The sequence below is a fragment of the Hyla sarda genome, chromosome 7 (assembly GCF_029499605.1).
Source record: "Hyla sarda isolate aHylSar1 chromosome 7, aHylSar1.hap1, whole genome shotgun sequence".
Lineage (NCBI taxonomy): Eukaryota > Metazoa > Chordata > Amphibia > Anura > Hylidae > Hyla > Hyla sarda.
In genome coordinates, this window is record NC_079195.1 from 197,326,561 (window position 1) to 197,352,992 (window position 26,432).

General features: G+C 45.5%; 1 protein-coding gene across 4 annotated transcripts in view; it reads left to right on the forward strand.

Moving 5' to 3' along the window:
• The first annotated feature begins 5,909 nt into the window (after positions 1 to 5,909).
• SERPINC1 (serpin family C member 1) overlaps positions 5,910 to 26,432 on the forward strand; it is a 53,944-nt gene continuing 33,421 nt past the window's right edge. For 2 of the 4 annotated variants that reach the window (XM_056532050.1, XM_056532047.1), the window contains exon 1: positions 12,371 to 12,625. Coding sequence is in view for 1 of the 4 variants with exons in the window: in XM_056532046.1 (XP_056388021.1) it covers positions 18,264 to 18,270 (7 nt within the window). In the remaining 3 variants the exon portion in view is untranslated. Of the gene's footprint in view, positions 5,965 to 12,370; positions 12,626 to 18,250; positions 18,271 to 26,432 lie in introns of those variants that run through there. The other 2 variants (XM_056532049.1, XM_056532046.1) reach the window with 2 other exon arrangements.

Here is a 26,432-nt window from a genome sequence, read left to right on the forward strand (position 1 = left end):
ACGTACATTTACGCGGCATGTCCCGGCTGTGGATCGCAGCCAGGGACCCGCCGGTAATGGCGGACATCCGCGATCCCGCGGATGTCCGCCATTAACCTCTCAGATGCCGTGATCAATACCGATCACGGCATCTGCAGCATCGCGGTCACTTAACAGGATGATCGGATCGCCCGCAGCGAGCCGATCATCCTGCACGGCAGACGGAGGTCCCCTCACCTGCCTCCGCTGTCTTCCGGGAGTCTTCTGCTCTGATCTGCCTTCCCGCAGACCAGAGCAGAAGATGACCGATAACCCTGATCAGTGCTATGTCCTATACATAGCACTGAACAGGATTAGCAATCGAGTGATATATATATATAAAAGAGTTATGATTTTTTGAAGGGGAGGAGGAAAAAACGAAAACGTAAAAATAAAATTGTCTGTGTCCTTAAGGTCCAAATGGGCTGAGTCCTTAAGGGGTTAAAAAAAAAGCTTCCATGAGACTACCCCTTTAAATGAGGACATGAAGAGACAACCGGAGGCTGCTCTGTGCCATGTTGCCTGCATCAGAAGCTCAGAAAGGAGAAGACCTGCGGGGAGCAGATTGACAAAAGAAGATGAGAAGGTCCTCCTTGTGTAGACTAAGAACATAGTGACTGAGATTGAACTGTTAACTTGTGCCTCATTATTTAAGAACATTAAAGAATACAGTGTGTGCCTATTGTAATCACCAAGCCTATTGCTTTCTGTAGACTAAAGAGTAAGCAAAACATGAGTCTGGACTGTCTTAATCTTTTTCACCATTTCCTCTGTAGGCTGGTCACTGCTAGACCTCCTCTCTTTGCCAAGGATTTACACCCCTACTCTGTTTTGGTCTCACTAAAGGATCACCAAATAGCCATCTGGTAAGGTAGTTGATGGAGGCCCCCTAGGTCCCTACTATTTATCCGTAATCTGAGAAGAATGGCTCCCCCACCCTTGTAGATGTGCGGGAGTGACCAATTGGCTAAACGGGTTATCACTCCAGCACAACTCCGAGAGTGGGGGCCGCTCTGCCCCAAGAACGGGTGAGTAGCCATTTCGGAGACCTAGCAGGGCAGACACCCAACTATCAGACACCTATCCTGTAGTTCTGGGATACATCTTAGTTACCTGGAGTACCCCTTTGATCTGAACGAAGCTGAATTTGTGCTAACCTGTTTACTGGCTAACCTCTGTTATTCAGTAACCAGGCTTTGCTCTGTAGTTATTTACACTGTCAGTGTCCGATGGGACGTGGTTATTACTATTAGGTAAACTTGTAGGCACGTTACACTCAGTCCTGTTATTCAGAAGAGACAAGTCAATGCAAGGGCACATTCACACAGTTTTATTTTATTGCACTGCAAAAAACCCTTATGTGCATGCACGTTTTGTTTTGGCTGCATTTGTGTTTTTAAAGGGGTACTCCGGTGAAAAACTATTTTTTATTTTTTTTATTTTTTTTTTAAATCAACTGGTGCCGGAAAGTTAAACAGATTTGTAAATTACTTCTATTTAAAAAATCTTAATCCTTCCAGTACTTATCAGCTGCTGCATGCTCCACAGGAAGCTCTTTACTTTTTAAATTTATTTTCCGTCTGACCACAGTGCTCTCTGCTGACACCTCTGTCTGTCTCAGGAACTGTCCAGAGCAGGAACAAATCCCCATAGCAAACCTATGCTGCTCTTGACAGTTTCTGAGACAGACAGAGGTGTCAGCAGAGAGCACTGTGGTCAGACAGAAAATAAATTTAAAAAGAAAAGAGCTTCCTGTGGAGCATGCAGCAGCTGATAAGTACTGGAAGGATTACGATTTTTAATTGTTTAACTTTCCGGCACCAGTTGATAAAAAAAATAATTTTGTTTTTTCACCGGAGTACCCCTTTAAATATTATTAGTTCTAGGAAGAATTTTCTTTATTAAAAGTAAAATCTACTTATCTTGGGACCTCATTGTCATCAGATCCCAAACAGTATCTGGATTCATCGCTAAAGACGGTATAGATCCAGTCCATAGTAGTCCTTCTTTCTTGTTCACGATAGCAGTGCAAACAAAGGTAATGCTGGCTGTCAATAGCAGGAAATGTAATGTGCACGGTGACACCAAATTTCCTTCTGCTACGCACCTGTAACTGGTCCGGGCAGGGACATGAGTGTATAATGAAGGGGCCACTTAGGACTTGATGGTGGGCAAGGAAAGTGTAAGAGCTGCTCATGCTTTTCAGTGGATGAAATGATCCTCTCTACTGGTAATCTGGAGCCTGTTCTCTGTGTGTGCCCTCATGTAACCACTGCTCCAAAGAGCTTGGTCACAGCGGCCTAGATGGTGGGCAGTTTGTCAAAAAGACCATTTTACTTCTCTCAATCCAATGAACCCCCTCTCAGTCTGTCAACTCGGCAAAATGTCTTTTAGTGCCTCCATAGATGTATGTTTTACAGTCATCAATCTCTCATCTAGAGGCACACTACCCAAAAGTAGCCTCTGAGTATTGTTCCACCATCTTGTTGCAAGGCCCAGTGTGTATTCCTCTGCACCCGTAATCATTTATATATCTGCCTTATTTGCATTATGTTTTTTTGGTCAGTGAGTGTACATGCCTAAAGAGCCCTAATCTTTAGTTACCACAGAACAGTTAGGGGCAAAGTTTTCTGCAGTAATATCAGGAAGCCAGGGGCGTAGCTATTGGGGGGTGCAGAGATAGCATTTGTACCAGGGCCCTGATGCCCAAGGGGGCCCCAAAGCACATCTGCCCCCATTATAAACCAGTATTATAATTGGCACATGGAACCCTGTTGCAGATTTTGCATCAGGGCCCAGAAGCTACAAGTTACAATTCTGCAGGAAGTATTACTTTACTGAGAGAGTAGTGGATGCATGGAATAGCCTTCCTGCAGAAGTGGATGCTGCAAATACAGTGAAGGGGTTATCCAGGAATAGAAAAACAGCTCCAGGTCTGTCCCCAGGTTGTGTGTGGTATTGCAACTTGGCTACATTCACTTCAATGGAACTGAGCTGCAAAACCACACCCAACCTGGAGACAGATGGGGAGTGATTTTTTGAAGAAATTGGCTGTTTTTCTATTCCTGGATTACCCCTTTAACCCCTTAAGGACCCATGAAGTACCGGTAAGTCATGAGTCTGCTCTTGTTCTATAACACGGGGCCCGGCCTCTAACAACTGCCAGGACCGGTGGTTAATAGTGTGCGCCACTGACTATTAACCCAAAGTCCAAAATAGTGCATTTTTGGTCACTTTTTATATCATGAAAAAATGAATAAAAAGCGATCAATAAGTCCTATCAATGCAAAAATCGTACTGCTAAAATCTTCAGAACACGACACAAAAAAATGAGCCCTCATACCGCCCCATACGCAGAAAAATAAAAAAAGTTATAGGGGTCAGAAGATGACAATTTTAAAGGTATTAATTTTCCTGCATGTAGTTATAATTTTTTCCAGAAGTACGACAAAATCAAACCTATATAAGTAGGGTATCATTGTAATCGTATGGACCTACAGAATAAAGAGAATGTGTCATGTTTACCGAAATATACTGTGTAGAAACTGTTTTTTTTCTATTTTGTCTCACAATTATTTTTTTTCCATTTTGCTGTACATTTTGGGTAAAATGACTGACGTCATTACAAAGTAGAATTGGTGGCGCAAAAATAATCCATCATATGGATTTTTAGGTGCAAAATTGAGAGTTATGATTTTTTAAAGGTAAGGAGGAAAAAACTAAAATGTAAAAACGGAAAAACCCCGGGTCCTTAAGGGGTTAAACATGCATGAGATAGGGCCAACGTATAGTCATAGTATTGATTGAATATTGGGCAGACTAGATTAGCCACATGGTTCTGATCTGCTGACACATTTTATGCTATGTTATGTTCTTTTGAGCCATTTTTTTTCTCTATTTTCTCCCTAGCTGTAGATAAAGCTTAAATGGGCTCTCTTATTAAAACAAATGTTTGCTTTTGCACTTCTTATGGTAAAGAAAAAAAAATCTTTGTTTTGATAAATAAAACAATCTTTCTAATCTTTCTAAATAAGTTTTTTATGTTTTATTTGTGTTTAAAGAAGCTGCCACGAGGTGTCTCCCTACTTGTCCAAAGCACATCCCCCCCATCTCTTGCACAGACTTTGGACTACTGCTGGCCCGGCAGGAGTCCAAAATCAGGAAATGCAGTCTGGAGTCCTGAGGGAGGTGTGTGGAGCCTTAGCCAATCATGGCTCATCGAACACTGAACTGCTCTGGGCTGTGTGTAGCAGAGTGAGGGAGGAAGTTCTCCCCTATATTGCTTCAGATGATGTCACACCTGCTGGGAATCTGACTAAGACTGAGCAGAAAATACAGAGCAATATCAAGGCAGAAAAATTATAAAAGAATTAAGGCAGGAGGTGGTTTATCATGATGGGGCAGTGAACTTGGGAGGAATATAAAATTTAACATGATCATGACAGGTACTCTTTAAAGGAATTATCAAGATGCTGCATGTTTTTTTAAGGTTCCTTTGACTTATAAATATGGTGTTGTGTGTATATAACAAATATTGCCACCTGACCAGTTACACTGACAGCATTAAAGGGGTACTCCAGTTAAAACCTTTTTCTTTTAAATCAACTGGTGGCAGAAAGTTAAACATATTTGTAAATTACTTCTATTAAAAAATCTTAATCCTTCCTGTACTTATTAGCTGCTGAATACTACAGATGAAATTATTTTCTTTTTGGAATGCTCTCTGATGACATCACGACCACAGTTCTCTCTGCTGACGTTATTATAATAATAATAACGCTTTATTTATTGTTGTCCTTAGTGGGATTTGAACCCAAGTTCCCAGCACTGCAAGGCAGCAGTGCTAACCACTGAGCCACCATGCTGCCCTTAGCATACATCTGCTATGCATGGTTGCTAAAATGGACAGAGATGTCAGCAGAGAACACTGTGTTCGTGATGTCATCAGTGTTCCAAAAAGAAAGGAATTTCCTCTGTAGCATTCAGCAGCTAATAAGTACTGGAAGGATTAAGATTTTTAAAGTAATTTACAAAGATTTTTAACTTTCTGCCACCAGTTGATTTAAAAGAAAAAAGGTTTTCATCGGAGTACCACTTTAAAGGGGTAATCCAGGGGTAAAATACAATGCTTCTCTTCTCTTTTTCCTTTCTACTCTCTCTTCTCCATTTCTTTTCTTTCATTTCATTCCTAATTAAGTGTTAGAATTATTATGCTTAGGATGGGTTCTTTAAGAAATATATTTTCTTGTAACTATTTAGATAATGTTGGACTAATTTTAGTCCTTTCAATGCCTATAAAAAAAATCAATAAAAAGAATTTAAAATAAATAAAAGGGGTGATCCAGAATTAGAGAAACAGAACAACTTTCTTCCAGAAACAGCCCCACAACTGTCCTCGGGTTATGTGGGGTATTGCAGTTCAGTTCCATTGTAGTGAATGGAGCTGAGTTGTAATACCTCACACTACCTGAGAACAGGGGTGTTGCTGTTTTTGGAAGAAAGTAGCTACAGTGTGGGGGAGATTTATCAAAACCTGTCCATAGCAACAATCAGATTTCTTCTTTCATTTTTGAAAAGGCCTCTGAAAAATGAAAGAAGCGATCTGATTGGTTGCTATGGGCCACTCAGCAACTTTTCCTCTGTACAGGTTTTGATAAATCTCTCCAAGTATGATTAAAGGGAACCGATCATCAGATTTTTACCCTATATAACGCTTGACAAAGCGTTATATAGGGTAAAATCTGTATCCTCACCCTCCTCGGGGGACGCTTCTGCCCCCAGGGATGGTGAAGATATGAACCCGTTCTTCGGCTGGCAGCGACGCCCCCTCGGCTTGATTGACGGGCCGCGTCATCGCTCTGCTCACTGAACAGACGGAGCAGAGCGATGACGGGGCCCGTCAATCAAGCCGAGGGGGCGTCGCTGCCAGCCGAAGAACGGGACCTGGTAAGAGGAGCTCCCTGCCCAGGGGACTACTTAGGGCCGCGGTGGTGACTAGTTTATAAGTTCATATCTTCACCATCCCTGGGGGCCAAAGCGTCCCCCGGGATGGTGAGGATACAGATTTTACCCTATATAACTGTTTGCCAAGCGTTATATAGAGTAAAATCTGATTATTGGTTCCCTTTAAATGTGAAACTAACCGGGGCCTTAAATCTGCTCATAACTAATGTCACGATGCCGGCTGGCAGGAGGTGGATCCTCTGTGCCAGAGAGGGATTGGCGTGGACCGTGCTAGTGGACCGGTTCTAAGTCACTACTGGTTTTCACCAGAGCCCGCCGCAAAGCGGGATGGTCTTGCTGCGGCGGTAGTGACCAGGTCGTATCCACTAGCAACGGCTCAACCTCTCTGACTGCTGAAGATAGGCGCGGTACAAGGGAGTAGACAGAAGCAAGGTCGGACGTAGCAGAAGGTCGGGGCAGGCAGCAAGGATCGTAGTCAGGGGCAACGGCAGGAGGTCTGGAACACAGGCTAGGAACACACAAGGAAACGCTTTCACTGGCACAATGGCAACAAGATCCGGCGAGGGAGTGCAGGGGAAGTGAGGTATAAATAGGGAGTGCACAGGTGAACACACTAATTAGAACCACTGCGCCAATCAGCGGCGCAGTGGCCCTTTAAATCGCAGAGACCCGGCGCGCGCGCGCCCTAGGGAGCGGGGCCGCGCGCGCCGGGACAGGACCAACGGAGAGCGAGTCAGGTACGGGAGCCGGGGTGCGCATCGCGAGCGGGCGCCACCCGCATCGCGAATCGCATCCCGGCTGGAGGCGGTATCGCAGCGCACCGGGTCAGTGGATCTGACCGGAGCGCTGCAGTAGCGAGAGTGTAGCGAGCGCTCCGGGGAGGAGCGGGGACCCGGAGCGCTCGGCGTAACAGTACCCCCCCCCCCTTGGGTCTCCCCCTCTTCTTAGAGCCTGAGAACCTGAGGAGCAGACTTTTGTCTAGGATATTGTCCTCAGGTTCCCAGGATCTCTCTTCAGGACCACAACCCTCCCAATCGACCAAAAAAAAAGTTTTCCCTCTGACCTTCTTGGAGGCCAGTATCTCCTTTACGGAGAAGATGTCCGAGGAGCCGGAAACAGGAGTGGGAGAAACAAGTTTGGGAGAGAAACGGTTGATGATGAGTGGTTTAAGAAGAGAAACGTGAAAGGCATTAGGGATACGAAGAGAAGGAGGAAGAAGAAGTTTGTAAGAGACAGGATTAATCTGGCACAAAATTTTGAAAGGACCAAGATAGCGTGGTCCCAATTTGTAGCTAGGGACACGGAAGCGGACATATTTAGCGGAGAGCCATACCTTGTCTACAGGATAAAAAATGGGGGGAGCTCTTCTTTTCTTATCAGCAAACTTCTTCATGCGTGATGAAGCCTGTAAGAGAGAATTTTGGGTCTCTTTCCATATGGTGGAAAGATCACGAGATATTTCATCCACAGCGGGCAAACCAGAGGGCAAGGGAGTAGGGAGGGGGGGAAGAGGGTGACGGCCGTACACCACGAAAAATGGGGATTTGGAGGAAGATTCAGAGACTCTGAAGTTATACGAGAATTCGGCCCATGGTAGAAGATCTGCCCAGTCATCCTGGCGGGAGGAAACAAAATGCCGTAAATAATCACCCAGGACCTGGTTAATTCTTTCTACTTGCCCATTGGATTGAGGATGATATGCAGAAGAAAAGTTTAATTTAATCTTGAGTTGTTTACAGAGAGCCCTCCAGAATTTTGACACGAATTGGACGCCTCTATCCGAGACGATCTGCGTGGGCAACCCGTGAAGACGAAAAATGTGTACAAAAAATTGTTTTGCCAACTGAGGCGCTGAAGGAAGACCAGGAAGAGGGATGAAATGTGCCATCTTGGAGAATCGATCAACGACCACCCAAACAACAGTGTTGCCACGGGATGGGGGTAAGTCTGTAATAAAGTCCATACCAATCAGAGACCAAGGCTGTTCGGGGACAGGCAGAGGATGAAGAAGACCAGCGGGCTTCTGGCGAGGAGTCTTATCCCGGGCACAGACAGTGCAGGCTCGCACAAAATCCACAACATCCGTCTCCAGAGTCGGCCACCAATAGAAACGAGAGATGAGTTGCACGGATTTCTTGATGCCCGCATGACCTGCGAGATGGGAGGAGTGACCCCATTTGAGGATTCCGAGGCGTTGGCGTTGGCCCTGGAGGAGTTTGCCTGATGGAGGCTGGAGAAGTGGAGATCAGGCAGTCAGGAGGAATGATGTGTTGCGGAGAGAGCTCTACTTCCGAGGCATCCGAGGAACGGGAGAGAGCATCGGCCCTAATGTTCTTATCGGCAGGCCGAAAGTGAATTTCAAAATCAAATCGGGCAAAGAACAGAGACCACCTGGCCTGGCGAGGATTCAGCCGTTGGGCAGACTGGAGATAGGAGAGGTTCTTGTGATCGGTGTAAATAATAACTGGAAATCTTGATCCCTCCAGCAGATGCCTCCATTCCTCAAGTGCTAATTTAATGGCTAGAAGCTCTCGATCCCCGATGGAGTAGTTCCTCTCCGCCGGAGAGAAGGTCCTAGAAAAAAAACCACAAGTAACAGCATGCCCGGAAGAATTTTTTTGTAGAAGGACCGCTCCAGCTCCTACTGAGGAGGCATCAACCTCCAATAGGAAGGGTTTAGATGGGTCAGGTCTGGAGAGCACGGGAGCCGAAGAAAAGGCAGACTTGAGCTGTTTAAAGGCGTCTTCCGCTTGAGGAGGCCATGACTTAGGATTGGCATTCTTTTTGGTTAAAGCCACGATAGGAGCCACCATGGTGGAAAAATGTGGAATAAATTGTCTGTAATAATTGGCGAACCCCAAAAAACGTTGGATAGCACGGAGTCCGGAGGGGCGTGGCCAATCTAAGACGGCAGAGAGTTTGTCTGGATCCATTTGTAGTCCCTGGCCAGAGACCAAGTATCCTAGGAAAGGAAGAGATTGACATTCAAACAGACATTTCTCCATTTTGGCATAAAGTTGATTGTCACGAAGTCTCTGAAGAACCATGCGGACATGCTGGCGGTGTTCTTCTAGGTTGGCAGAAAAAATCAGGATATCGTCCAGATATACAACAACACAGGAATATAAGAGATCACGAAAAATTTCATTAACAAAGTCTTGGAAGACGGCAGGGGCGTTGCACAGGCCAAAGGGCATGACCAGATACTCAGTGTCCATCTCTAGTGTTAAATGCCGTTTTCCATTCATCCCCCTCTCTGATGCGGATGAGATTATAAGCACCTCTTAAGTCCAGTTTGGTAAAGATGTGGGCACCTTGGAGGCGATCAAAGAGTTCAGAGATGAGAGGTAGGGGGTAGCGGTTCTTTACCGTGATTTTATTAAGACCGCGGTAGTCAATGCAAGGACGTAGGGAGCCATCTTTTTTGGACACAAAGAAAAATCCGGCTCCGGCAGGAGAGGAGGATTTGCGGATAAAGCCCTTTTTTAAATTTTCCTGGATGTACTCAGACATAGCAAGAGTCTCTGGGGCAGAGAGAGGATAAATTCTGCCCCGGGGTGGAGTAGTGCCCGGGAGGAGGTCAATAGGACAGTCATAAGGCCTGTGAGGAGGTAGAGTCTCAGCTTGTTTTTTGCAAAAAACATCCGCAAAGTCCATATAGGCCTTAGGGAGACCGGTTACAGGGGGAACCACAGGGTCACGGCAAGGAGTACTGGGAACCGGTTTAAGGCAGTCCTTGAAACAAGAGGGACCCCAACTCTTGATCTCCCCAGTGGACCAATCCAGGGTTGGGGAATGGTGTTGAAGCCAGGGTAGTCCAAGGAGAATTTCGGAAGTGCAATTGGGGAGGACCAAAAACTCAATTTTCTCGTGATGAGGTCCGATGCACATTAGGAGGGGCTCCGTGCGGAAACATATGGTACAGTCCAATCTTTCATTGTTAACACAATTGATGTAGAGGGGTCTGGCGAGACTGGTCACCGGGATGTTGAACCTGTTGATGAGAGAGGCCAAAATAAAATTTCCTGCAGATCCGGAATCCAAGAAGGCCATAGTAGAGAAGGAGAAGGTAGAGGCAGATATCCGCACAGGCACAGTAAGACGTGGAGAAGCAGAGTTGACATCAAGGACTGTCTCACCTTTGTGCAGAGTCAGCGTACGTCTTTCCAGGCGGGGAGGACGGATAGGACAATCCTTCAGGAAGTGTTCGGCACCGGCACAGTACAGGCAGAGATTCTCCATGCGGCGTCGTGTCCTCTCTTGAGGTGTCAGGCGAGACCGGTCGACCTGCATAGCCTCCACGGCGGGAGGCACAGGAACGGATTGCAGGGGACCAGAGGAGAGAGGAGCCGGGGAGAAAAAACGCCTCGTGCGAACAAAGTCCATATCCTGGCGGAGCTCCTGACGCCTTTCGGAAAAACGCATGTCAATGCGAGTGGCTAGATGAATGAGTTCATGTAGGTTAGCAGGGATTTCTCGTGCGGCCAGAACATCTTTAATGTTGCTGGATAGGCCTTTTTTAAAGGTCGCGCAGAGGGCCTCATTATTCCAGGATAGTTCTGAAGCAAGAGTACGGAATTGTACGGCGTACTCGCCAACGGAAGAATTACCCTGGACCAGGTTCAACAGGGCAGTCTCAGCAGAAGAGGCTCGGGCAGGTTCCTCAAAGACACTTCGAATTTCCGAGAAGAAGGAGTGTACAGAGGCAGTGACGGGGTCATTGCGGTCCCAGAGCGGTGTGGCCCATGACAGAGCTTTTCCAGACAGAAGGCTGACTACGAAAGCCACCTTAGACCTTTCAGTAGGAAACTGGTCCGACATCATCTCCAAGTGCAGGGAACATTGAGAAAGAAAGCCACGGCAAAATTTAGAGTCCCCATCAAATTTATCCGGCAAGGATAGTCGTAGGCCTGAAGCGGCCACTCGCTGCGGAGGAGGTGCAGGAGCTGGCGGAGGAGATGATTGCTGAAGCTGTGGTAGTAGCTGCTGTAGCATCACGGTCAGTTGAGACAGCTGGTGGCCTTGTTGCGCTATCTGTTGTGACTGCTGGGCGACCACCGTGGTGAGGTCGGCGACAACTGGCAGATCTCTGTGCCAGAGAGGGATTGGCGTGGACCGTGCTAGTGGACCGGTTCTAAGTCACTACTGGTTTTCACCAGAGCCCGCCGCAAAGCGGGATGGTCTTGCTGCGGCGGTAGTGACCAGGTCGTATCCACTAGCAACGGCTCAACCTCTCTGACTGCTGAAGATAGGCGCGGTACAAGGGAGTAGACAGAAGCAAGGTCGGACGTAGCAGAAGGTCGGGGCAGGCAGCAAGGATCGTAGTCAGGGGCAACGGCAGGAGGTCTGGAACACAGGCTAGGAACACACAAGGAAACGCTTTCACTGGCACAATGGCAACAAGATCCGGCGAGGGAGTGCAGGGGAAGTGAGGTATAAATAGGGAGTGCACAGGTGAACACACTAATTAGAACCACTGCGCCACTGGCCCTTTAAATCGCAGAGACCCGGCGCGCGCGCGCCCTAGGGAGCGGGGCCGCGCGCGCCGGGACAGGACCGACGGAGAGCGAGTCAGGTACGGGAGCCGGGGTGCGCATCGCGAGCGGGCGCCACCCGCATCGCGAATCGCATCCCGGCTGGAGGCGGTATCGCAGCGCACCGGGTCAGTGGATCTGACCGGAGCGCTGCAGTAGCGAGAGTGTAGCGAGCGCTCCGGGGAGGAGCGGGGACCCGGAGCGCTCGGCGTAACAACTAAAATGTTGTGTTTATATCTGCCTCTATTTTCTGTTTACTTTAAAGGGTTACTCCACTACCCGGCGTCTGGAACATTGAGTTCCGAATGCTGTGTGCGGGCTTCCGCCCCCTCGTGAAATCCCGCCCCGTCATGTGATGTCACGTCCCGCCCCCTCAATGCAAGTCTATGGGAGGGGGCGGGATGGCCATCGCGCCCCCTTCCTATAGACTTTCATTGAGGGGGCAGGCGTGAACCGGGAAGCCCGCACACAGCGTTCGGAACTCAATGTTCCGGACGCTGTGGAGTGGAGTAACCCTTTAAAGACTGATGCAACATGTTATTGTTTGTCAGGCATTACGTGTTCTTTTAGAAGATTCTAGGGGGATATTTATCAAAACCTGTCCAAAGGAAAAGTTGCTGAGTTGCCCATAGCGACCAATGAGATCGCTTCTTTCATTTAAAAAAAAAAAAAAAAAAAAAAGGAAAGCAGCAATCTGGTTGCTATGGGCAACTCAGCAACTTTTCCTCTGAACAGGTTTTGATAAATCTTCCCCTAGTGTTTTCCAAACAGATTGCCTCTAGCTGTTGCAAAACTACAACTCCCAGCATGCCTGGACAGCCTTCGGCTGTCCAGGCATGCTGGGAATTGTAGTTTTGCAACAGCTAGAGGCACCCTGTTTGGAAAACACTGACCTAGATCATTTGGTAACAAAGGAGTTAAAATAATTCCCACCCAAAGCAAAGAGTAAAAGACTGGCTAAGACTACAACTGGCTGGTCATGCACCTTTCACCCGGCGTCCCTGACCTGGGGGCAGTGGGATGTGCAGTGCCTGGACTGTGGGGACATTGGGTATTTTTCTTTCCACATCACAAAGACGGTCACTGAGGAGCAGGAAAACCAGGACTAGGTAAGACTGATCCCTTTTACAAGGCTTTTATGTCTCCTATAACATTTCAGTGTATGGTTTATAGTGTTTGTCCTCAATTGCCCTCTATGAGGGATAAGATACTTTCAGAACCTTCAATATTCTACAAGCCCTCATATTCTCTGGAGTGCCTAGACCTTATGGCACTAAATCAGTATGTCTGACAATTCAACACAATGGGGGAAAAACCATGGTGGACAGTGCAAGGATAAGGTCACACGTAGCGTATATGCTGTGCATGGGTATTTTAGTGCTGGTAAAGTCTACGGGGTGGGGGGGGGGGGGTAATAAGAAAACACATAGAAGGAGATTCATCAAAACCTGTGCAAAGGAAAAGTTGCCCATAGCAACCAATCAGATCGCTTCTTTCATTTTGCAAAGGCCTTGTTAAAAATTAAAGAAGCAAACTGATTGGTTGCTGCCGATCATCTGTATTGGCGGACGGAGGTCCCTTCGCCTGCCTCCGTCCGTCTCCCGGCGTCTCCTGCTCTGGTCTGAGATTGAGCAGACCAGAGCAGGAGATAGCCGATAATACTGATCAGTGCTATGTCCTATGCATAGCACTGAACAGTATTAGCAATCAAATGATTGCTATAGATCAGGGGTCCTCAAACTTTTTAAACGGGGGGCCAGTTCACGGTCCCTCAGACCGTTGAAGGGCCGGACTATAGATTAAAAAAAACATGAACCAATTCCTATTCACACTTATATATCTTATTAGTGGACTACCCCTTTAAGTACGCAGCACAGTTCCCCCCCCCACATTAGGTTGACAGTATAGATCCGCCACATTAGGTTGTAGTTCCCCCACATTAGGGTTGGCAGTACAGTTCCCCCCCACATTAGGTTGGCAGTATAGATCCCCCACATTAGGTTGTAGTTCCCCCACATTAGGGTTGGCAGTACAGTTCCCCCACATTAGGGTGTGCAGTATAGTTCCCCCACATTAGGTGCAGTATGTTCCCCACAGACATACAGCCTCCAGCCATACAGTGTATGGCTGGAGGCTGTATGCCTGTGTACTGCCCCACTTCAGTGCTCTGACCAGCACTCCTCCCGGGCCTGGAGGAGCGGTGGTCGGAGCACCGAAGCTGAGGTGCCACTGGTAAAACTTACCAAGCTTTCCAGCGCATGTCCTGCTCGCTCCTCCGCGCTCCGTTGCTCTGCTCCTCCGCACTCCGTTGCTATGGGCACAAGCAATGGACGTTGGTGACGTCCCTGCGTGCGCTACTTCCCGGCGGCCCCTGCGGTTTTAAAGTAAACGCGGGGCCACCGAGAGCGCATCCCTGTGTCCCAAAAACATCTTTCAGGACACAGGGATGTCCTTAGGCAGCGGTGGGCCGGATAAATGTCCTTGGAGGGCTGCATGTGGCCTGCGGGCCGTAGTTTGAGGACCCCTGCTAATAGATAGTCCCCTAGGGGGACATAAAAAGTGTAAAAAAATATATAAAATTATAATTTAAAAATGTAAAAATAAAAAGTAAAAAAAGGAAAATCCCCAATAAAAATGAAAATTGTCAGTTTTTCCCATTTTTTCGCCAAAAAGCATAAATTTTTTAAATAAACATATTTGGTATTGTCGCGTGCGTCCGAACTATCAAAATATAATGTTAATGATCCCGTACTGTGAACGGCATGAATGTAAAAATTTAAAAAAAATGTCCAAAAATGCAGCTTTTTTGTCACATTTTATTTAAAAAAAATTAATAACAAATGATATAAAAGTTTTATATATGCAAATGTGGTATCGATAAAAAGTACAGATGACGGCGCAAAAAATGAGCCCTCATACCACCCTATATATGGAAAAATGAAAAAGTTATAGGTGATCAAATAGGGCGATTTTAGATTACTGATTTTGTACAAAAAGTTTTAGATTTTTTTTAAGCTGTACAAAAATATAAAAGTATCTAGCCATGGGTATCATTTTAATCGTACTGACTACTGACCCACAGAATAAAGAACACATGTCATTTTTACCGTAAATTGTACTGTGTGAAAACAAGACCCTCCAAAATGTGCAAAATAGTAAAATGAGAGGTTTCATTACAAAGTACAATTGGTCATGCAAAAAACAAGCCCTCATATGGGTCTGTAGATGGAAATATAAATGAGTTATGGATTTTAGAAGGCGAGGAGGAAAAAACGAAAATGCTAAAATAAAATTGGCCTGGTCCTTAAGGTGAAAATGGGCTTGGTCCTTAAGAATTTAAAAATGAAGGAAGCAACTCTTCCTCTGCACAGTTTTTGACAAATCTCCCCCTTTGGGTATATTTGTAAATTTTTTGTGCAACTTTTGTGTCGCGCAGCCTTTAATTACACACAAAAAAAACCTACACCAGAGCAGACCTGGCTTACAAAACTGGCTTTCAAAAAGTCGCACAAAAGTCACTGAGAAAAGAGTCATGCAATGTGGTGTTCTGAAGGGAAATTTCACAAAAATATGTACTAGCCCCATATTTATCACAGGCCTGGCACCAATTAATAAATTTGGTGCATGTACACTCCAACTACATAAAACTAGTGCACCCAAACTGACTTTGATAAATGTCCCCCATAGATTTTGCTAGCACTGAAATACGCATATGCATCAAATACGCAGTGTATACGCTACCTGTGACCCTAGCCTAAATGTACAGGTTGATGACACAAATTGATTTAAATAGTGCAGATGTTTTTACGCTGCGGATCCGCTGGTGAAGGCCCGCTCTATGCTGTCTTTACATGTGCCTGCTCGTAGCGGCAATACACCGCGACGAGCAGACACACTGCAGCGATGTGCGCGGCGTACTCGCACATCACGGCCACTCTCCTTGCTCTGAGCTAGGCAGAGAGCTCCCGCTATGTGCAAGTATACTGTGACTCGCACATCGCAGTGTGTATTGCCGCTACGAGCAGGCACATGTAAAGACAGCATAGAGCGGGGCCTTCACCAGCGGATCCGCAGCGTAAAATACGCTGTAAATCCGCTCGTGTGAACGTACCCTATAGGTGATTTCTGAGGAGGTTCACTGGGAGGGGAATACCACAATCACTTCATTAAGATATGCTTAGGAGGCTTCTGCCTGCACTATATACCGCAGTGCCCCCTAATCCATTCTTCAGGACCCACCATAATTCTGGGTTTTTTGAGTTACATTATTGGAATAAAACATTTAAAAAAAATCTAATCCTGGACTGTTGGTGGTTGGCCTTGAGGACTGGGTTGATATAACAGACCTCATATGGGTCCGGTATATACTAATGAAATATAACCAAATAAAGTTGGGTCCTCTGCCGAGGCTTTACAAAGGGTGTAGTGTTTTTGGATATAGCAGGTGTGTACATTGTGTTATAAATTTGGTAGACATCAACAGCCTCCTCCTGGCGGGTACTCGCGGACTGTCCCAGCATCCTAGTTTCAAGTCTCGCGCGAGCAGTTCAGAATGATGTAACTTCCAGCTGGGAGGGATTGAAGCTGATGTCCGACATAATTTCTGCCAATTCTCTGCGGCAAATTTGATGCAGGAGACCGGCCTTTTTCTATAAAGAGCCCCTCTCCTGTATGGAAGCTGCTTTGCTTGATTCCAGCATTGGATCTTCCCAGGCTGCATCATGAGCTCACCAGCAAAGAATCCAGATCCTCCAGCGGTCCCTGGATCCATGAGTACTGAGGGCCTAAATTGTTTTACCCTGATTTATCTTCGATTGCTTGGTATTTTATCCTTCTCTTCCTTGTATTTTCAGGGAGACAAGAATTCGGCAGGTTCTTTGGTTCTTGTTTAACGGGGTACTCCGCCCCTAGACATCTTATCCCCATCCAGAGGATAAGGGATAACATGTCTGATCGCGGTGGGCCTGCCACTGGAGACCCCCGCAGTCCCCCTGCAGCAGCCTGGTACCTCAGCAGCCCGTAGCTAAGTTTTCTCCTAGGGTGATAACGGGCAGTGCAGGTGGTGCGGCATGGTGATGTCACGGCCCTGCCCTCTCGTGACGTCACGTCCGCCCCCCCTCAATGCAAGTCTATGGAAGGGGCGTCACGCCCCCTACCATAGACTTGTATCGAGGGGGCGAGCCGTGACATCATGATGCCCTATCCCCTGCACTGCCAGTCATCAGCCTCTGAGAAAACTCTGGGCTGCTGAGGTACAGGGCTGCTGCAGGGGGGATCGGGGGGGGGATTGGCAATCTGATGAAGGAGGAGATACCCTCCGAAACGCGTTATTGGAAGCAAATAAACACAGTGCCTCGGCACTTTTTTCTTCTACACCTTGTGCTGTATACTTTTGTTGGGAGCAGCGCCTACATAGGGTACACCTTTTCCTTGGTTTCTTGTCTACATGTTTATGGGAGAAGACCCTATCCTCTCCCATCAAGACCTCGGCCTTGCAGCTTGCCACCACCTACCTACCTTGCTGTAGTAACCTTAAGTGGTTGATATGCCTGTTTTCTTCGCTATCCGGTGAGCGACCACTCCACGTCACCACAGTCCCGTGCTGGTCGTTTTGGTGCGAAGGGTAAAACACGAGGTGCTGTCCTCTGTCTCCCTGTTTTTTTCTCCCTTTGCATATATGCAACTAAAAGATCCGATGGATAGAAAGGCTAGAGAGTTTATTGAAAAAGACCTGGGAGGCTGATGCATCTCTATTAAGACCCAGTGTAGCCTCTACCTGTGTGGCCAGAACTCTAAGAGTCTGGTTAGATCAACTGGAACTCCATCTTCAGTCTGATACGCCCAAAGGCCAGATTTTGGAATCCCTGCCTCTGCTTAAAATGGCTTCTAATTTTTTGTCTGATGCTTCTGCTGAATCTGTTTTTAGTCGCCATCACTACAGCTAAAAAGAGTTGGGGAAATTCAGGCCCTTTCTATCCAGGAGCCTTATGTTAGGATTTTGGATGACAAAATTATTTTTATAAGCTTGATCCAAATTTTTTACCTATAGTTGTATCTGCTTTTCATATATCTCAGGATATCGTAATTCTATCCTTCTGCTCTAATCCAAAAAATGATCTAGTCTGATATAGTCTTCTTGATGTTAGAAGAGCTGTTCTCCAATATATTGAAAGAACTAGTCAGTGGAGAAAAGATGATAATCTGTTTGTTCAGTTTGCTGGTCCTAATAGAGGTAAAAAAAAGCCTCTAAAAGTTCCATAGCCAGATGGATTAAAACAGCAATTTCAGAAGCTTATGTGGCTAGAGGTAAATCCCCACCTCTTCAGATGAAAGCCCATTCTACCAGAGCAATCTCCTCTTCATGGGTAGAGAGAGCTGGAGCTTCTGTAGAGCAAATTTGTAAGGCTGCTTTGTCTTCTGAGGATACGGCCTTTGGATGTTAAGTCCTCAGCTCTATAGTCCCTCCATAAAAAATTATTTGGTATTTCTCAGGGGTACGGTCGTGGAGACGGAAGGGGAAATGGTGAATTATATTCACCGATAATTCCTTTTCTGGAAGTCTCCACGACAGCACCCATATATCCCACTCTTTGTTTTTGGTTATTGTGGTGGTCTTATGCACTTTTTTCCTTTCCTTCGGTGTTCTTTGTAAATACACTTGTGTGGACAGGAAGTGTTTTTTCCTGTCCCAATCAGGAGGAGGAGTTAATCTCAGGGGTGCTGTCATGGAGACTTCCAGAAAAAGGAATGATCGGTGAGTATATTTCACCATTTCTCAATTTCACACTGACGTTTGTGCCCGTCGGTGTACCGGCCGTTTGGATGATTGCGGGAGAAAAATTTCAACTCCCAGCATGCCCGGGAAACCAACAGCCGTCTGGGCATGCTGGGAGTTGAAGTTTTGCAACATCTTGAGGGCCACAGTTTAAGACCACTGGATTATATACACTGCTAAAAAAAATTAAGGGAACACTAAGATAACACATCCTAGATCTGAATGAATGAACTAATCGTATGAAATACTTTTGTCTTTACATAGTTGAATGTGCTGACAACAAAATCACATAAAAATTATCAATGGAAATCTAATTTATCAACCCATGGAGGTCTAGATATGGAGTCACACTCAAAATCAAAGTGGAAAACCACACTACAGGCTTATCCAACTTTGATGTAATGTCCTTACAACAAGTCAAAATGAGGCTCAGTAGTGTGTGTGGCCTCCACGTGCCCATATGACCTCCCTACAACACCTGGGCATGCTCCTGATGAGGGGGCAACTCCTGGACAGTCTCTGGTGCAACGTGGTATTGGTGGATGGAGCGAGACATGATGTCCCAGATGTGCTCAATCGGATTCAGGATCTGGGGAACGGGCGGGCCAGTCCATAGCATCAATGCCTTCCTCTTGCAGGAACTGCTGACACACTCCAGCCACATGAGGTCTAGCATTGTCTTGCATTAGGAGGAACCCAGGGCCAACCGCACCAGCATATGGTCTTACAAGGGGTCTGTGGATCTAATCTCGGTACCTAATGGCAGCCAGGCTACCTCTGGCAAGCACATGGAGGGCTGTGCGGCCCCCCAAAGAAATGCCACCCCATACCATTACTGATCCACTGCCAAACCAGTCATTCTGGAGGATGTTGCAGGCAGCAGTACGTTCTCCACGGCATCTCCAGACTCTGTCACATCTGTCAACTGCTCAGTGTGAACCTGCTTTCATCTGTGAAGAGCACAGGGCGCCAGTGGCGAATTTGCCGATCCTAGTGTTCTCTGGCAAATGCCAAACATCTTGCATGTTGTTGGGCTGTAAGCACAACCCCCACCTGTTGATGTCGGGCCCTCATACCACCCTCATGGAGTCTTTTTCTGACCGTTTGAGTGGATACATGCACATTTGTGGCCTGCTGGAGGTCATTTTGCAGGGCTATTGCAGCGCTCCTCCTGCTCCTCCTTGCACAAAGGCGGAGGTAGCAGTCCTGCTGCTGGGTTGTTGCCCTCCTACCGCCTCCTTCACGTCTCCTGATGACCTGGCCTGTCTCCTGGTAGCGCCTGCATGCTCTGGACACTACACTGACAGACACAGCAAACCTTGCCACAGCTCGCATTGATGTGCCATCCCGGATGAGCTGCACTACCTGAGCCACTTGTGTGGGTTGTAGACTCCATCTCATGCTACCACTAGAAGGAAAGCACCGCCAGCATTCAAAAGTGACCAAAACATCAGCCAGGAAGCATAGGAACTGAGAAGTGGTCTGTGGTCACACATGCGGAACCACTCCTTTATTGGGGGTGTCTTGCTAATTGCCTATAATTTCCACCTGTTGTCTGTTCCATTTGCACAACAGCATGTGAAATTGATTGTCAATCAGTGTTGCTTCCTGAGTGGACAGTGTGATTTCACAGAAGTGTCATTGACTTGGAGTTACATTGTGTTGTTTAACTGTTCCTTTATTTTTTTGAGCAGTGTAGTTTTATTGGTCGTTTTCAATGGGAATTTATAGATCCCTGGGGAAACGACCAGGCACTGAGAGTTGTCTCTATGTATACAGTATAACAAGGTATAAAGTGCTCGACATGAGGCCAACATGGAAAAATAGGGACATTTTCAAGGCAAGTATTTAAATCTAGAGACTTTTCGGGAAACTTTGGGTCATTCTTTAGCGTGCATAAAAAGGAAAATATTATCTTTAGTTATTCATACTAATTGACATTATGAAGAAGCTTCCTGGTTCGGTCTCATAGCTGACCTGCTATATGTTTTGGGACTCGGGGCTTATTTGTAGATGTGAAGTTAGGACTGTTTGGTCTTTGGTTGTACAAATATAGGACATTATCTTTAGTGGACTTCAGACCTTACAAAAGACCTATGTGAGCTCAAGGGAGTATGTATAACTACAGCCACAGGGGTCACTTCTGTCCTTTGTATAGCTTATATCATAGCATAGAAAGTGATGGAATAGAATTTAAATAGGCTCATTTGGTGTGTAACAACTGCTGTGTGTATATATATATATATATATATATATATATATATATATATATACACACAGTGGTCCCTCAACATACGATGGTAATCCGTTCCAAATGAACCATCGTTTGTTGAAACCATCGTGTGTTGAGGGATCCGTGCAATGTAAAGTATAGGACAGTGGTCTACAACCTGCGGACCTCCAGATGTTGCAAAACTACAACACCCAGCATGCCTGGACAGCCAACGGCTGTCCAGGCATGCTGGGAGTTGTAGTTTTGCAACATCTGGAGGTCCGCAGGTTGAAGACTACTGGTATTAAAGGTTGTACTCACCTGTCCCCGCCGCTCCGGACCATCACCGCTCGTCACCGGTGCCCTGGATGTCACCTTCCATCGCTGACGCCGTGTCCCCGACGCTCCGGCAAGGCCTCTGCTTCCCCGGCATACTCGCTCTCCGTCGCCGCCATCACGTCGCTACGCACACCGCTCCTATTGGATGATGGGACGGCGTGCGCAGCGACGTGATGACAACGATGGAGAGCGCCGACGATGCAGAGGATCCCAAAGAGGACGCGCCGGAGCCCCGAGGACAGGTAAGTGATCGTCAGCGGACCACACGGGGCACCGTAAGCGGCTATCCGGTGGCAGCTGAAGCAGTCTGCGCTGCCGGATAGCCGTTTATGCGATGGCCCCGACATACAAAAGCATCGTATGTTGATGCTGCCTTCGACATGAAATGGCCTCCGAGAGTATAATCGTATGTCGGGGCCATCGTAGGTCGGGGGGGGTCGCTGTATATATTTCCAATTATTGAAATAATCTATTCAGCTGACGGTCGGTTAACTTAACATTCATGTTTAGAGAAGCATTCTCACATTGCTTCTGATCTTAGACCTTTAAAGGGGACCATTGATCACAAGAATGTGGGTCCCATGCTTCCACCCCCTTTCCTTCTTCTCATTGCACAACTAAGTGTTCTAAGTGGGATAACCCCTTTAACATATGCATACCATGTCCTAAATTTCCTTTCTTTCCTCCAGACCTTACAAGTTAAAGGGGTATTCAGGATTTATTTTTTTTGACTATGCTACAGGGGCTTTAAAGTTAGTGTAGTTCATAATATAGTGTCTGTACCTGTTTGATGGTGGTCTTGCAATTCTTCTGTGATTTTTGCCCCGATGTTTATTTTTAACAGCATACAAAATGAGTGTCATCTCAGGTTTTCCCAGGTTGCAGTGCGGCCGGAGACATTACATCACTAGTCAGGTGATCAGAGGGAGCCTGCCTGCTTCAATGGGTGAAGAGACCGCTGGGTGGGATGGAGATCATTCTGCAAGAATTGTAGTTTTGCAGCAGCTGGAGGCACCGTGGTTAGAGAACACTGGTCTATTGCATGGAAGGATTCACAGGTTGGATGGCCGATGTGTAGAAGGGAGAAAAGTGACCTCACACTTACAAACAAAGAATCATGGAACTTGTAGTTTGAGGCAACGAACTCCAACAAAAGCTAGCCACAGTATTATGGTAATCTCATGACATTTAGCCCCAAGACAAGCGCAGATCCTTCCTAAGCATGTCCACTACTGTCTGCCAGGTACATACTAAAATCACCTTAGGGTGGAGAACCTCTTAAGGTCTTTCATGATAGTTCTATGCTTAAAGTGGTTATCCAGGAAAAAATACTTTTATATATATATATCAACTGGCTCCAGAAAGTTAAACAGATTTGTAAATTACTTCTATTAAAAAAATCTTAATCCTTTCAGTACTTATGAGCTTCTGAAGTTAAGGTTGTTCTTTTCTGTCTAAGTGCTCTCTGATGACACGTGTCTCAGGAACCGCCCATTTTAGAAGAGGTATGCTATGGGGATTTTCTTCCAAACTGGGCAGTTCCCGAGACACGTGTCATCAGAGAGAACTTAGACAGAAAAGAACAACCTTAACTTCAGAAGCTCATAAGTACTGAAAGGATTAAGATTTTTTAATAGAAGTAATTTACAAATCTGTTTAACTTTCTGGAGCCAGTTGATATATTAAAAAAAGTTTTTTTCTGGATAACCCCTTTAAGTCCTTCCACAATTAGTGTAGCCTGTCATTGGACTTTATCAATGCAATTTTGTAGGGGAGGTCTTGGGCTCTTAACGCGTGGTACCCATGAGTGTAACAGTGCAGACTAGTTGGGGGTAGAAGTTCTTTAGATATGTCACATGGCAGGTTTGTGTGTCTAACCTGATGTTCCCCTGTGTGTCCAACAACACTTTTATCAGCTGAGTTCTTCCTGTAGTGCAAAGTTCAGGAATGAGACCTCTGAACACTAGGATTACATAAAAACACAACTTAAACCCTTTACCGAGGCTTCTGTGCAAATGCAATCAATGTAGTTGCTTCAGCATAGTGTAGAATGTTACAGCAATTTGGTGCAAATAAATTGAGTATTTTGTCACTGTCTCTTTAAAAGTTACTTTTGCAGCAGATTTACTGAATGATAAGTATCCAGTGCGCTCTGAGTACGTGAAGTTACTAATGTAGTTGCAGTTGCAAACAGGATACAGACAGGACACAGGCCAATAAACTTGTTTTCTGCTGATGAGGATCTACACAGGTTGGCTCAATGTGAAGCAATACTTACACTTTATACATGAACTTTGGTTGTGGCATTATACACAGAGGGAGGTACATAGGAAACTTTCATAGAAACAGAATGATTGGGCAGAAAAGAAACATTCGTCTGCCCTAGATTCTGAGATGACAGCAACCCAGCGCTTACTCAGACTGTAGGTCACTGTAGGATATGTTGCTTTGGCAAAAGCCAGACTTAGGGCAAGGTCACACGGGGCACATCCACAGTGTATTTCATGCTGCAGATGCACCGACAGCAGTCACAGAGTCGGTAGCTCGCTCTGCAGTCCCTCTTTGACTGCCGCCGGCACATCTGCAGCAGGAAATATGCTGCGGATACGCCCTGTGTGACTCTGCCCCTAGACTGGTTTTGGGTCCCTAGTTATGGGTCCACGGCTCTCTTGAGAAAGAAGTTTGGACTACGAAATTCTAGTCTGCTATAAGTTTCTGTGCAGAAACATAGGCTAGAGAACATCACGTGACCATGGCATCATCTAATAGAACAGCATGTAAATTCTAACCTTTACACTGTCATTTTGACCTTTTTTTTCTTTTTGCAAGTAAACCCACAGCACCACAAACACTCTTATGTAGTCTACAGACAGTTTTCTCACAGCCACATAACTTTTTCTTTAGGGATGATAACTAGAACACACACAGGTACTGGGACACTACAAACAAAGTATTCCAGATGTGGTCTTACTAGAGCTCTACACAAGCAATCACGATATCCTTCTTACTACAGGTACTCTAATTATAGAGCCAAACATTCACCTTGCCTTTTCTACCACCAGGCCGCAATAGTGACTTATTATAAAGGGGTTATCCACCATAAGGTGATTTTAGTATGTACCTGGCAGACAGTAATGGACATGCTTAACCTCTTAAGGACCCGGCCATTTTACACCTTAGGATCTGGCCATTTTTTGCACATCTGACCACTGCCACTTTAAACATTAATAACTCTGGATTGCTTTTAGTTATCATTCTGATTCCGAGATTGTTTTTTCGCGACATATTCTTCTTTAACATAGTGGTAAAATTTTGTGGTAACTTGCATCCTTTCATGGTGAAAAATCCCAAAATGTGATGAAAATTTTGCATTTTTCTAACTTTGAAGCTCTCTGCTTGTAAGGAAAATGGATATTTCAAATAAAAGAAATTTTTATTCACATATACAATATGTCTACTTTATGTTTGCATCATAAAATTGATGAGTTTTTACTTTTGGAAGACATCAGAGGGCTTCAAAGTTCAGCAGCAATTTTCCAATTTTTCACAAAATTTTCAAACTCACTATTTTTCAGGGACCAGTTCAGGTTTGAAGTGGATTTGAAGGGTCTTCATATTAGAAATACCCCACAAATGACCCCATTATAAAAACTGCACCCCCCAAAGTATTCAAAATGACATTCAGTCAGCATTTTAACCCTTTAGGTGTTTCACAGGAATAGCAGCAAAGTGAAGGAGAAAATTCACAATCTTCATTTTTTACACTTGCATGTTCCTGTAGATCCAATTTTTGAATTTTTACATGGGGTAAAAGGAGAAAATGTATACTTATATTTGTAGCCCAATTTCTCTCGAGTAAGCACATACCTCATATGTCTATGTAAATTGTTTGGCGGGCGCAGTAGAGGTCTCAGAAGTGAGGAGCGACAAGGAGATTTTGGAGAGTACGTTTTTCTGAAATGGTTTTTGGGGGGCATGTTGCATTTAGGAAGCCCCAATGGTGCCAGAACAGCAAAAAAAAAACACATGGCATACCATTTTGGAAACTAGACCCCTTAAGGAACCTAACAAGGAATTAAGTGAGCCTTAATACCCCACAGGTGTTTCACAACTTTTGCATATGTAAAAAAAAAAAAAAAAAAAATTCCACTAAAATGTGTGTTTCCCCCCAAATTTCACATTAATTGCAGAAAAGACTCACCAAAATTTGTAACCCCATCTCTTCTGAGTATGGAGGTACCCCATAAGTGGACCTGAAGTGCACCACGAGTGAACTACAATCCTCAGAAGAGAAGGAGTAATATTTGGCTTTTTGAGAGCAAAGTTTGCTCGGGGGACATGTCACATTTAGGAAGCCCCTACGGTGCCAGGACAGCAAAAAAAAACACATGGCATACCATTTTGGAAACTAGACCCCTTGAGGAACATAACAAGGAATTAAGTGAGCCTTAATACCCCACAGGGGTTTCACGACTTTTGCATATGTAAAAAATTCTTTTTTTTTTCACTAAAATGTGTGTTTCCCCCCAAATTTCACATTTTTGCAAGGGTTAATTGCAGAAAAGACCCCCCAAAATTTGTAACCCCATCTCTTCTGAGTATGGAGGTACCCCATAAGTGGACCTGAAGCGCACTACGGGCGAACTACAATGCTCAGAAGAGAAGGAGTAATATTTGGCTTTTTGAGAGCAAATTTTGCTCGGGGGGGGGGGCATGTCGCATTTAGGAAGCCCCTATGGTGCCAGGACAGCAAAAAAAAAAACACATGGCATACCATTTTGGAAACTAGACCCCTTGAGGAATGTAACAAGGGGTAAAGTAAGCCTTAATACCCCACAGGGGTTTAATGACTTTTGCATATGTAAAAAAAAATAATAATTTTTTCACAAAAATGTGGGTTTTCCCCAAAATTTAACATTTTTACAAGGGTTAATAGCAGAAAAGACCCCCCAAAATTTGTAAGTACATTTTTTTGGAGTAAGGACATACCTTAATTTTTGATGATTTTCGCTCTGTGGGTGCACACCAGGTCTTGGAGTGAGAGGTCAGTCAGGGGCCTTGAGCTTATTATAGCAGCCAGGATGTGGGACCCCCCCTCAAGGAGCGTTAATGGGGGGGAGCACTGAGCCCTAAAATAGGGGAACACTATGGGGGACAACGGGCCGTAACTGGGGTAGACAGGTGGGGTACAGTGGGCCAGAAAACTATAAATCATAAAATAATAAAACAGGATATGTTCCCAGAATGATGACCCAGAGCATAGCCAAAACTAAAAAAAATATGCCTGCCCCAAACCCTCTGCTCTGAATCTTCATTCTGAAAAGGTGAATTGTGTGGCCGTCCCTAACCTGTTGCCTCAAATGCGCACCTGCTCAGGTGGAGAGAGAGCGCTGCGCATTTGAGGCAACATAAAAAGTCCCCGATGATAGTGACTCAGTGACCGATGACCCATTTCTGAAAAAACACCCCCAGAGGTCTTATCAGGTTTTTTTTCATATTTTTTCAATTTAGTGATTTATGGGGTTAACAATTTTCAATGTACTATGGACTTGGTGCATTGGTGAAATTATGGAAAATTTTAATGAAAATG